The sequence below is a fragment of the Xenopus laevis genome, chromosome 9_10L (assembly GCF_017654675.1).
Source record: "Xenopus laevis strain J_2021 chromosome 9_10L, Xenopus_laevis_v10.1, whole genome shotgun sequence".
NCBI classification, from domain to species: domain Eukaryota; kingdom Metazoa; phylum Chordata; class Amphibia; order Anura; family Pipidae; genus Xenopus; species Xenopus laevis.
The window spans coordinates 77,297,828-77,309,391 of NC_054387.1; the positions used below are offsets into that span (position 1 = coordinate 77,297,828).

Sequence of the window (11,564 nt, forward strand, 5' to 3'; positions counted from 1 at the left end):
GTAGCTCAATCTCACAGGAGCCTGCAGCTTTCTTTAGACAGAGGAGAAACTGCACACAGACACCATGATCTCATTCTTCAAGAAGACATAACTTTATGCATTAGCAGACAAAGATCATGTCACATGACACTGTATCATTATCAGATCAGTATGGGATCTGTATGAGAGCGCACAAATTAATACATATCTTAACAATATGCATAGTATTAACTTTGACAGAGGTATTTTCCATAGACTACAGAGCAGAAATATTTGGAAGGTTTTTAAATAGAAAGCACCATGGACTGTAACCTTTAACATTATGATGAAAATATAGAGCATACACTGTATCTTGCTTACGGTTCTGTTATGTGCTTATTACCAGTGCACCTACATTGAAATAGAACAGGTGAAACAAACATTTGCAGTGGTTCTAAGTCGACCATCCTGGCTATGGGGGGCTGAGATGGGAGCGAATGAGTTTGGCGTTTGCATTGGAAATGAAGCTGTGTGGGGAAAAGAGGACATTGGTAACGAAGAGGCTCTACTGGGCATGGATCTCGTCAGGTTGTGAACTCATTTCACACACACATATATGTCTATTTATATGATGTAATATTGCATGATAGTTCCATTTTTTTTAGGCTTGGACTGGAAAGAGGTAGGACAGCAGAAGAAGCAGTGGATGTGATTGTTAGCTTGTTAGACCAATATGGCCAAGGAGGAAATTGCAACGAGGACACAGCACAATTTTTGTATCACAATAGTTTCCTCATTGCTGACAGAAAGGAAGCTTGGATATTAGAAACTGCTGGCAAGTTTTGGGCTGCTGAGAAAGTTGAAGGTAATGTTACATGCCATGAACAAATTCTCTAAATGTACAGTATGTCTTCATATTGTAAGAACCACATACCTTAACTGGGGGTAAGTGCAGTAACATTCTGCTAATATAGTGGACTCAACACATCCCTTTCATAAATATAACCTGTGATCCAGTTATCAGTATATCACATCATAGTGATCTTCCTCAGGGAAAAAAAACCAAACAAGTGCAAACCCTTAAGAACCCTCCCTCTGTGCAGAAAATGACACTAAAAACAGGAATCCCATTAATTACCATAGGAACCAGAAGTGGGTGTAAAAACAAAGGAAAAACAGCCTAATAAAAAATAATATATAAAATAAAAGCAAGATTTAATTGTAAATATGGCAAGCTCTGGAAAGTCATTTAGATCAAGCAGCTGTTGTGGGATTATTCAAAAAATACAATGGAAAAAAGTATCTGGTCCAGTTCCTTGGGTATAGCCAAAGAACCAAGTGAGGCATATAAGATTATCTAGAGACTGCATAGCAGGTTGAGGATTGTTGCCCAGGCACAGGATCAAAAATAGTAAACAAGATAGGGCAGAAGGGTCTTATCCAGAATCTAAAACAGAGTCCAATCTCTAAAACAGCCCCAACCCAAACTAGTAGAGAGGACAATACTGGAGTAACACACAAGAGATATAAAAAAGAAAACATTTCTCTCTCCTTTTTTCTCTATTAGTTTGGGTTGAGGCTGTCCTTGTGTGGCTAACATACTGGATCCAATTGCGCCACAGGTAACTAGGTGCCATAATCATGTATTTACTCTCATGTGTTCCCATAATTGGCCGGCAATGAAAAACTGTCTGTGTCAGTTTTCCATTAATTTTGTCGAGCGGTCTGACGATTTGCCAGGGTTCACGTTTAATCAACCTTATTGCTCCAAATCATTTGTGTTTGCCCCACATAAATACCCTGCATCAATTTTTACAATATTTTTGGTGCAGAGAGGTATAGTTCAAGCAATTCCTTTTCTTTTGTTGTGTTTAAGAAGCCTGACCTATAGTGGCTACAATGCTTATGTTACTTTTTTTCCCTGATATGTGATTCCTGCACTTCTCTAGCTACATATGATAAGGGCCTCTTATTTCAGATCCTTACACATTTCTATCACTTTCCTGTTTGGGTTGTGCAGTCCATTGTGGCCATTTTGATAGTTTTGCACTTTTTTTTTGTGTTCTGTTTTACATTCCAGATAAGATCTTTCTGCCCTATCTTATTTACTATTTCTGCCAATTTTTGACCCAGTGCCTGGGCAACAATCCTCAACCTGTATGCACTCTCTAGATAACCTTATATGGCTCACTTGATTCTATGGTTATCCCCAAGGAAATGGACCAGCTCCTCTGTTCCATTGTATTTTGTTATGAATAATCCCACAACAGCTGCTTGATCTAAATGACTTTCCATAGCTTGCCATATCTACAATTGACGCTTACTTTTAATTTATTATTTTTTGTTTTGTTTTCCTTTTTACAACCATTTCTGGTTTCTATGGTGATGAATGGGATTCCTGTTTTTGGCAATATTTTCTGCACAGGGGGAGGGTTTGCACTGCTTACAGTCATTTGTTTTTTTTCCCTTTCAGCCATATGTCCAAGAATATGAAGAACAGCAGGAGTATGTAGGAGAGCAAATAGGCATTGTGCTGATACCATACATAAACTGGCCAGGCCCCTAGCCTCTGAAGAATATTAAGGGGTGGTTCACCTTAAAGTTAACTTAGTATGTTATACAAAGGCCAATTCTAAGCAAATTCTTATTTATTTTTTACAGTTTTTGAATGAGTTGCTTTCTTCTTCTGACTCTTTCCAGCTTTCAAATGGGGGGAGGTCACTGACCGCATCTAAAAACAAATGCTTTGCAGGGCTGCACATTTATTGTTATTGCTACTTTTTATTACTCCTCTTTCTATTCAGGCCTCTCCTATTGATTTTCCAGTCTCTTATTCAAATCAATGCATGTTTGCTAGGGTAATTTGGACCCTTGTTACCAGATTGCTGAAATTGCAAACTGGAGAGCAGCTGAATAAAAAACTAAATAACTCAAAAACCACAAATAATAATAAAATGAAAACCAATTGCAAATTGTCTTAGAATATCACTTTCTACATCATACTAAAAGTTAACTCAAAGGTGAACATCCCATTTAATCCTACAGCTATAAGTTAGTATAACAGTGTTTTTTCTGTCTTTAATAATTTCTTTTAAAATGTTTGGGTCATTTAGGCCTTTTCTGTACTGGTTCATGCTGCATTCAATGGTCAAATCTATTGTGTCTTTTCACTGGGGCTGAGGAGGGAAATCCTCAGATGACCTTGTTTCCCTGAAGCTTAGATAATGTTAGAACATTGCCTGCTGAGACAACCAGTGTGACCACTGAATGTAGCCTGAAAAGTGATGTCAAGTCACTTCTCAAGTCTTCTTAACTTATTGCATAGGGTGTACTGCATTGCTATGGCCATGGATACCCGTTGAATAGCTGTTATTCAAGTACTGTTCTTTATTCTGCCTTAAAGGAATAGTTCAGTGTGAAAATAAAAACTGTGTAAATAGATAGGCTGTGCAAAATAAAAAATGTTTCTAATATAGTTAGTTAGCCAAAAATGTAATATATAAAGGCTGGAGTGAACAGATAACTAATAAAACAGCCAGAATCCAACTTCCTGCTTTTCAGCTCTATAACTCTGAGTTAGTCAGCGACTTGAAGGGGTACAGTTCTGTTCAGTGAGTTTGTAATTGACCCTCAGCATTCAGCTCAGATTCAAAAGCAACAGATATGACCCATGTGGCCCCCACTCAAGTCTCTGATTGGTTACTGCCTGGTAACCAGGGTAACTAGTCAGTGTAAACCAAGAGAGCTGAAAAGCAGGAAGTAGTGATATGACTGACATGTTATGTATATGTCAAATCACTCCAGCCTTTATACATTACATTTTTGGCTAACTAACTATATTAGAAACATTTTTTATTTTGCACGGCCAATCTATTTACCCAGTTTTTATTTTTACACTGAACAATTCCTTTAAGGCTTAACTGTATTTTTTAAAACTAGGGGGCAGATTTACATAGGGTCGAATATCGAGGGTTAATTAACCCTCGATATTCGACTGCCGAATGTTAATCCTTCGACTATCGAAGTCGAAAGATTTTGTGCAAAATAGTTCGGTCGAACGTAAAATCGTTCGATCGAGCGATTAAATCCTTTGAATCGAATCGTACGATTCGAAGGATTTTAATCCATCGAATGAACGATTTTTCTTCGACCTAAAAAACATTAGAAAGCCTATGGGGACCTTCCCCATAGGCTAACATTGACTTCGGTAGTTTTTAGGTGGCGAAATAGGGGGTCAAAGTTTTTTTTTTTTAAAGAGACAGTACTTCGAATGGTCGAACGATTTTTAGTTTGAATCGTTCAATTCAAAGTCGTAGTCGAAGGTTGAAGTAGCCAAAAAAAAACAATTCGAAATTCTACGTTTTTTTTTTTTTATTCTATTCCTTCACTCGAGCTAAGTAAATGGGCCCCTAAGTATCCAGATACCCAAGGAGTGCTCGTTTAAATTAGACCTATACTTTTGGGCACCTGTAAATATACTTTTATAAATGTGATTACTTGCAGCCTTTTTGCAGAAGAATTTTCAGTGTTTTTTATTCCTCTTTCCAACAGAAGGCATAAGGAATATCTCCAACAGCCTTTCTATTACCACGAAGATTGATCGTGAACACCCCAAGACAAGACTCGGACAGCAGTGTTGAATACAAAATTCAGGCTTTATTCCATACACACAGAAAAGTGATTAAGCGGTGGGTAGGTGTACACGCTGACTTACGCGTTTCTTGCCGGATCCACCGGCACTTCCTCAGAGACTCTGAGGAAGTGCCGGTGGATCCGGCAAGAAACGCGTAAGTCAGCGTGTACACCTACCCACCGCTTAATCACTTTTCTGTGTGTATGGAATAAAGCCTGAATTTTGTATTCAACACTGCTGTCCGAGTTTTGTCCAGGATCAGCGCCGCAAACACGGGGATACGATGATTATAGGAGTGGAAACCGGTATGAAGTAACCGGCAACTCGTGAAGGCTGCGACTGGATGGACACAGATAAACCCGGGTGAGCTCAGATGCGAACTGCATCCCCTTTCTTTATTCTGTTGAACCCCAAGACAAGACCCCATGCCAGGAACAATAGTTGGTGGGATGGAGTTCAGGAATTTAATTTTGCAGGAGCATATTCATGGCACTACCCATCTAAATCATCATCTCATGGAGACAGATACTGCGAAGGCTATAAGCTGCTCAAGAAGCACAATGGTATATTTCTTTTATGTGACAAAATGTAATTTCTTGTACACCTTTCTGATTTAAACCTAGACTTTCTCATGCCTCCAACTGTTGTTAAAGAGATACTGACACCAGAAATTAAACTCCTTTTTACATCTATCATAATAATGCCTTTGAAAGCTACTTATAACTTTGCCATAAAGTATTTGCCCAATGCTTTTTCATTACCTTTCTGACTCACTGTGTTCAACTATGAGGAGGCTGCCATATTTGTGCAGCAGGAGACCGTTAGCATTAGAAACTGTAACTGACAGGCTGAGATGGGACAGTCAAGTTGGCAAAACAGTCAGGTTTAGAAACTTCAAATAACAATTGCTTACAAAAACAAACCTCTCAGCAAAAGAAACGATCAACATGACCTATAGGTAAATTTTAATGTACATTCATACATTTTAAAATGTACTTTTTTAGTGTCAGTATCACTTTAAAGTACAACACCCAGAATCCCACTGCAGGTTTGCCATCCCTCTAGAAATCAGATAAAGCTACGATTTATTGCATTACTACATTATAGGAAATATGACGGCTGAAGCAATGATGGAAATCCTTTCTAACAAGAGAAGCGGTATTAATATGGAAGGATCATTCAGGACAACAGGAAGCATGGTGTCCATTCTGTCACAGGACCCCAACCAACCGTGCTGTCACTTCTTCACTGGCACACCAGATCCTTCCAGGTACATTGGCTATAGAAACACACTCAAAGCTATAACACACTGGCACTTGGGGAGATCCTTATTTACCCATGATCCACATTCAAATGAGGAGAAAAAGTTGAGTGACACAAGCATGCAAAAAGCCAAATATGGGCTGTGATTGGCTATTGGTAGCCTCTATGTGGACTGATAGCCGATAGGAGGCTCTGTCAGGCAGTACATGTGGTTTTTATGCAATGAAGACCTTTCTTTAAGCCAGGAATTGCAAAATAAGTACCCGATTTAAGGGCCACTGGGAGCAACATCCAATGGGTTGGTGAGCAACATTTTACTCATGAGCGACTGGTCTAAAACATTAATAAATAACAAGCCCAAAAAAAGGAGCAAAGAAGAAGAAACTAGTGAGTTTTGTTGACCGTTTACTTGTTCAGCAGAAAGGGTTCCCTCAACAGGGTCAAAGTGCACTAGGTCCACATAGCAGGATTATAACTGAAGGGACAAAAGGTCACTTTTAAGGATAATGTGACATTTGGTGTCTCCCCAGTGCCAATTAGGCATCTGCTTACTCCATTAGCAGCACGTGTGATGTTCACTTTTGATTTTCATCAGCATTTAACATGTGGCATTGCAGCATCTTGAGGACTGCTGGTTTTTGATGCCTGTCTTTTATGTTCACTGGCACATACAGGTTAGTTACAGAAAAAAGTTAATTTAAAGGTATTTACTAGCTTGTCATTGGATCACGTGAGTTGCATTATACAGTAATTCTGGTAAATTTGCAGTGTTTCATGTTTATTTTTCCAGTAAATAACACATTCTTTAATTTTGTTTTTCAATTGATTTTGGTGAAATGTGTGCCAAGTCCATGACCTTGCATATGTTTAGTAGTCCTTCTCCAGGAAGTCAAATCCAAGATGGAACAATAAGATGCGTGGGCTAATGCTCATGCATTTTTACTGGTATGAAGAGCAGTAGGTGACCTACTGTGGGAAAGGTTTGAAAGGTTACTTTTGGGGCACCACCAGATGAATCAGGCACTGGTTGAATGAAATTAAAACTAGTTATGTACTAGTGCAGGTATAACATACTTTTTTCTTTTTTCCCTAGATCTGTTTTTAAGCCATTCATATTTGCACCACAGATCCAGCAGCTTCTAAAAACAGCATCACCATCTTTTGGTTTAGATGACCCTGTCAAGCAAATTCCAAGATTTCAAACCAGGCCTGACAGGAGGCATGAGCTATGGAGGAAACATGAATCTGTCCTGGAAAACATGGTAAATAATACATTAGGGTAATTTATCAACACTGGGCAAATTTGCCCATGGGCAGTAACCCATGGCAACCAATGAAATTGCTGCATTCATTGTTGTACTTGCAGCTGGCTTCAAAAAGCTAATCACTAATTGGTTGCTATACGTAACTGCCCATGGGCAAATTTGCCCAGTGTTGATAAATGAGCCCCAGTATTCAATACAGTTGAAATAAAATCCGTTCCCATAAGTAGAGGAGGATACAGATGAGTCATAACGGAAATCTACTTCTCCAAAATATGCTTGTAATGACCATTAGTGGAGTTCTCACCATATTGTCTAGACTCTAGACAAAGGTCTGCAGTTTAACTTTTCCACAAGAAATATGGTACTGTAGCTCCTCATGTATATGCAAATATAATTAGTTAGCACTCAAAAAACATTTTTTTATTTCCAATTTAAAAAAAATGGAAACAACCCCAATGTAGTAGTTTTTCCCCTTTATATAATAATACTGCACAAAAAAACTGTGAAAAATGTATGATACAATTACACGCATGTCCAAAATGTAGTCCCCTATACATATGTTGTTATTAACTAATTAATATTTGTATTAAAACATAGTTTCTGCTGACATCCTATGCCCTACACCCCCATGTGTTGGGGATGTCCCCACTCCCCTCCTTCCATGTATTCTGCTGGACAGGGCTATCCTCTTGATGTCCTTTTTTCCTCACTGTCAAATTGTGTATAAAATCATACAAAGCCTTGTATCCCTTGAAAATATCTCTACATGTATGGCCGGATTAAGGCTAAAATCACTTTGCATGCAAAATGTACACCCACAACAGCTTTTGCATGTACCTTACAGATCATTACTTCTTCCAGGGAAAAGAGATGTTAGGGAAGATGAAGAATCTGGAAAAACAGAAGCTTAAAGAAGTGGAAATTATATTAAATGGTGATGTGGATCTAGCATCATTGGCGCTGCTCTTTCCCAACAGTGTGGAAGAGGAGATAAAGATTTATGGATAAAGTATTGAGAGGCTCTGCATGCAGCTTTGGTTTTGTTTTGAAAGAAAGTTATATGATCTAGACAAAAGGAGCACAGCTCAATGATGTAGTACATCTAACTGCCCTACACAACAAACTACTCCAACATAAAGCCTGCATGTAGACAGTATAATTGCTGAAATGGGGGTATAGTGCAGAGTAACTTGAGTATTTTAAAAATGGTATGGTTTGTAAAATGATCATTTAAAGTTGTATTCCATTGCATAGTTTTATGATAGCTCCTCTTTGAACATTTTTGTTTTTCAGTTAGCAATGTTGTTTATCATTTTTGCACTGAAACCATTTTGGAGTTGTGTCTATCATTTATTAAAAGAATCCCCATAACATTCACTCTACATGAACAACAACTCATGCAGTGAATAAATCTAGCCCCTTCAGACCGTGATTGATATCTGGCTGAAAAAGTGTTAATGTAGTAATGTAGTCTTCTTCATCAATCATTATCTATAAATGAGCTAATCTTACCATCAGGGATGGGTGAATTTTTTTGCCTCGTTTCGCCGAAAAAATGACGCCCATAGACTTGTATGGCAGCGTGCGTCAAAAAAAAAAAAGACGCGCGTCAAAACAATTTCGCTGCGCAACAAATTTTTTTGACGCCCATAGACTTTAATGGGCTAAATTTCGCCAGCGGCAAATTTTTGGCGAAGTGGATCAAATTCGCCCATCCCTACTTACCATATATGGCCATCTTAAGAGTAATGTTGATTATCATGCCATTCTAATCCTCCAGTTCCTAAATAAGGGCTATACTTCATTATTCTACGCTTGTCTAAACCCCTATGTTAAACTAGCTATGCAAGCCCTATGTATGTCTGCTAGGTTTATGGGTGCAAGATCTGTCAATTAACCATAGAGACTAAATATTATTTAAGCCATTGATCTTCCTATTAAAACTGAGCACCAAGAAAAACACAAACATTGCTTGGAAATATCGTCTGCTATGGCTACAAAAATAATTCTGCATATGCATTATTTCTATTGTAATAAAAGATTTGTAATTATGTCTGTTGTAGAATTATAAATGATGCTGCAAGCAGTGGTTCTTTTTGTAATTTACCCTAGTAAATGGCATTGAGAATGAATACTAAGGATTTTGAGTGACATAGGAAATAAGACATGAATGTTGGGTTGGGTTATAATGGGGCTTAAGAACAGGAAACTAGAACTTGAGAATGCTGGTACCAGAGAATGGAGATTAGCAATGGAGAGTATAAGATGGGGTGTGTGGTAGTGAGTGAGTCATTGAAAGCAGAGTGCCTGGCTTTCCATCTCAATTATACACAGAAAAGAATATTTAGTTCCTTTACAGACAATACTTACAAGAGCATAATGGCAGTCTTGAAGCAGTAGCCCTGAATTACAAAAGTTGAGCTAATCTTCTTTATCCCTGTACATGGAGTCTTTTGGTAAAAGGCCATAATAAAAGCATGAGAAAAAAAATACTAGTTCTGTGCTGTTATCCCTAGGAACAAAGGATCATCTCCAGAATTCTCAAGAAAATCTAGCTTTTTTTTTTATCACATTAGACTTTGCTTCAATTGTTCCCTTAAAGGGGTAATTCACCTTTAAAATAACTTCAAATATGATGTAGACATTGATATTCAGTTTTCAATTGGTCTTCAATTTCTTATGGTTTTTCAGTTATTTTGCTTTTTGTTAAGCAGCAATCTGGTTGCTGGGGTCACATTTAGCCTAGTAACCAGGCAGTGGTTTGAATGAGAGGTGGGAATATGAATATTTGACAGGCTGCATAGAAAGTTGAGCAATACAAAGTAACAATAACAAAATTGTAGCCTTTACAGAACAATCGTTTTTGGCTGCTGGGGTAAATGACCCCCATTTGAAAGCTGGAAAGAGGCAGAAGAGAAAGGCAAATAATTTAAAAACTTAAAAAAAAAATAATGAAACAAAAAGCAAAGTTGCTAGGAACAGGCAATTTTAGAACATACTAAAATGTAAAGGTGATCCACCCCTTCCACCAAGTTTATAAATGTAACTGCCTTTAACTAACCTCTAGCAGCTCCCAAGCAGTTCTTAAGGGGGTGGTTCACCTTTAAGGTAACTTTTCGTATGTTATAGAATTCTAAGCAACTTTTTAATTGGTTTTCATTATTTATTTTTTGTAGTTTTATAGTTATTTGCCTTTTTCGTTGGACTTTTTGCAGCTTTGAAATGGGCGTCGCCGACCCCTTTTAAAAAACAAATGCTCTGTAAGTCTACAAATGTATTGTTATTACTACTTTTTTATTTACACATCCTTCCTTTCAGGCCACTCTTTTATATGCCAGTCTCTTATTCAAATCAATACATGGTTGCTAGGGTCATTACTCCTGAAAACACAACTACATACTGCTGTACCTTGTGTCTCACCCTATAAGAAGCAAGGGAAAGTTGTGCTCACCACTAGTTTTTAAAATCATTAGGCGGGGGTGCAATGAGGCTGTGACCACAAAAAACATATAGACAAATACAAGATTCCTCTGCACTCAACCCATTATCAATATATTTAAGACAGCGACATTTTGTGCATACTGCTACTGAAAAATGCCTTACCCTTTTAACAAAACAGGGATTGTTTGTCCATATATTGCAATATATTCAAGCTGGCCAACTACGTCAAAGTCATCCCATATCTGGCCAGTCCTATGCTCAATTTTCATCTGATTCATTAAGAATTCTATGGTTTAATTATACATTTTATAAAAGGGACGAATACGTTTTACCTGCAACTTACTAGCTGCTTTCAAAGTAAAACTCCCAAACCCTTTTATAAAATGTATAATTAAACCATAGAATTCTTAAAAGGAGAAGGAACCCCCAGGGCGCTAAACCCCTCCCCCCCTCCCCTGTGCTGCCCCCCCTCCCTCCTCCCCCCTGGCCTACCTGTCCCCCTGGGCAAAAGCCCCTAACTTTTTACTCACCCCTCTGCGCAGGTCCTGTCCCACGGAGTACGCAGTCGCCATCTTCTCCCACGCGCGTCTTCTTCCTGCTCTGATCGGCGTTTTCTGGCGCATGCGCAGTAGGAACAGGTACCGGTACGGCTCTACTGCGCATGCGCCGAATGTCACTGAAATCGGAAAACTTCGTGACATTCGGCGCATGCGCAGTAGAGCCGTACCGGTACCTGTTCCTACTGCGCATGCGCCAGAAAACGCCGATCAGAGCAGGAAGAAGACGCGCGTGGGAGAAGATGGCGACTGCGTACTCCGTGGACAGGACCTGCGCAGAGGGGTGAGTAAAAAGTTAGGGGCATTTGCCCAGGGGGACAGGTAGGCCAGGGGGAGGAGGGAGGGGGGCAGCACAGGGAGGGGGGGAGGGGTTTAGCGCCCTGGGGGTTTCCTTCTCCTTTAATGAATCAGATGAAAATTGAGCATAGGACTGGCCAGATATGGGAT

At 38.9% G+C, this 11,564-nt stretch overlaps 1 protein-coding gene across 7 annotated transcripts in view; it reads left to right on the top strand.

Moving 5' to 3' along the window:
* scrn3.L (secernin 3 L homeolog) overlaps positions 1-9,170 on the top strand; it is a 13,650-nt gene extending 4,480 nt beyond the window's left edge. For 6 of the 7 annotated variants that reach the window (XM_041576873.1, XM_018233913.2, XM_018233911.2 and 3 more), the window contains 7 exons: positions 365-546; positions 624-823; positions 4,510-4,566; positions 4,999-5,154; positions 5,699-5,861; positions 6,948-7,116; positions 7,981-9,170. In XM_041576873.1, the coding sequence (XP_041432807.1) occupies positions 365-546; positions 624-823; positions 4,510-4,566; positions 4,999-5,154; positions 5,699-5,861; positions 6,948-7,116; positions 7,981-8,127 (1,074 nt within the window). In that variant the 3' untranslated portion in view covers positions 8,128-9,170. Of the gene's footprint in view, positions 1-364; positions 547-623; positions 824-4,509; positions 4,567-4,998; positions 5,155-5,698; positions 5,862-6,947; positions 7,117-7,963 lie in introns of all 7 variants that reach the window. The other variant, XM_041576874.1, reaches the window with a different exon arrangement.
* Positions 9,171-11,564: the final 2,394 nt, after the last annotated feature.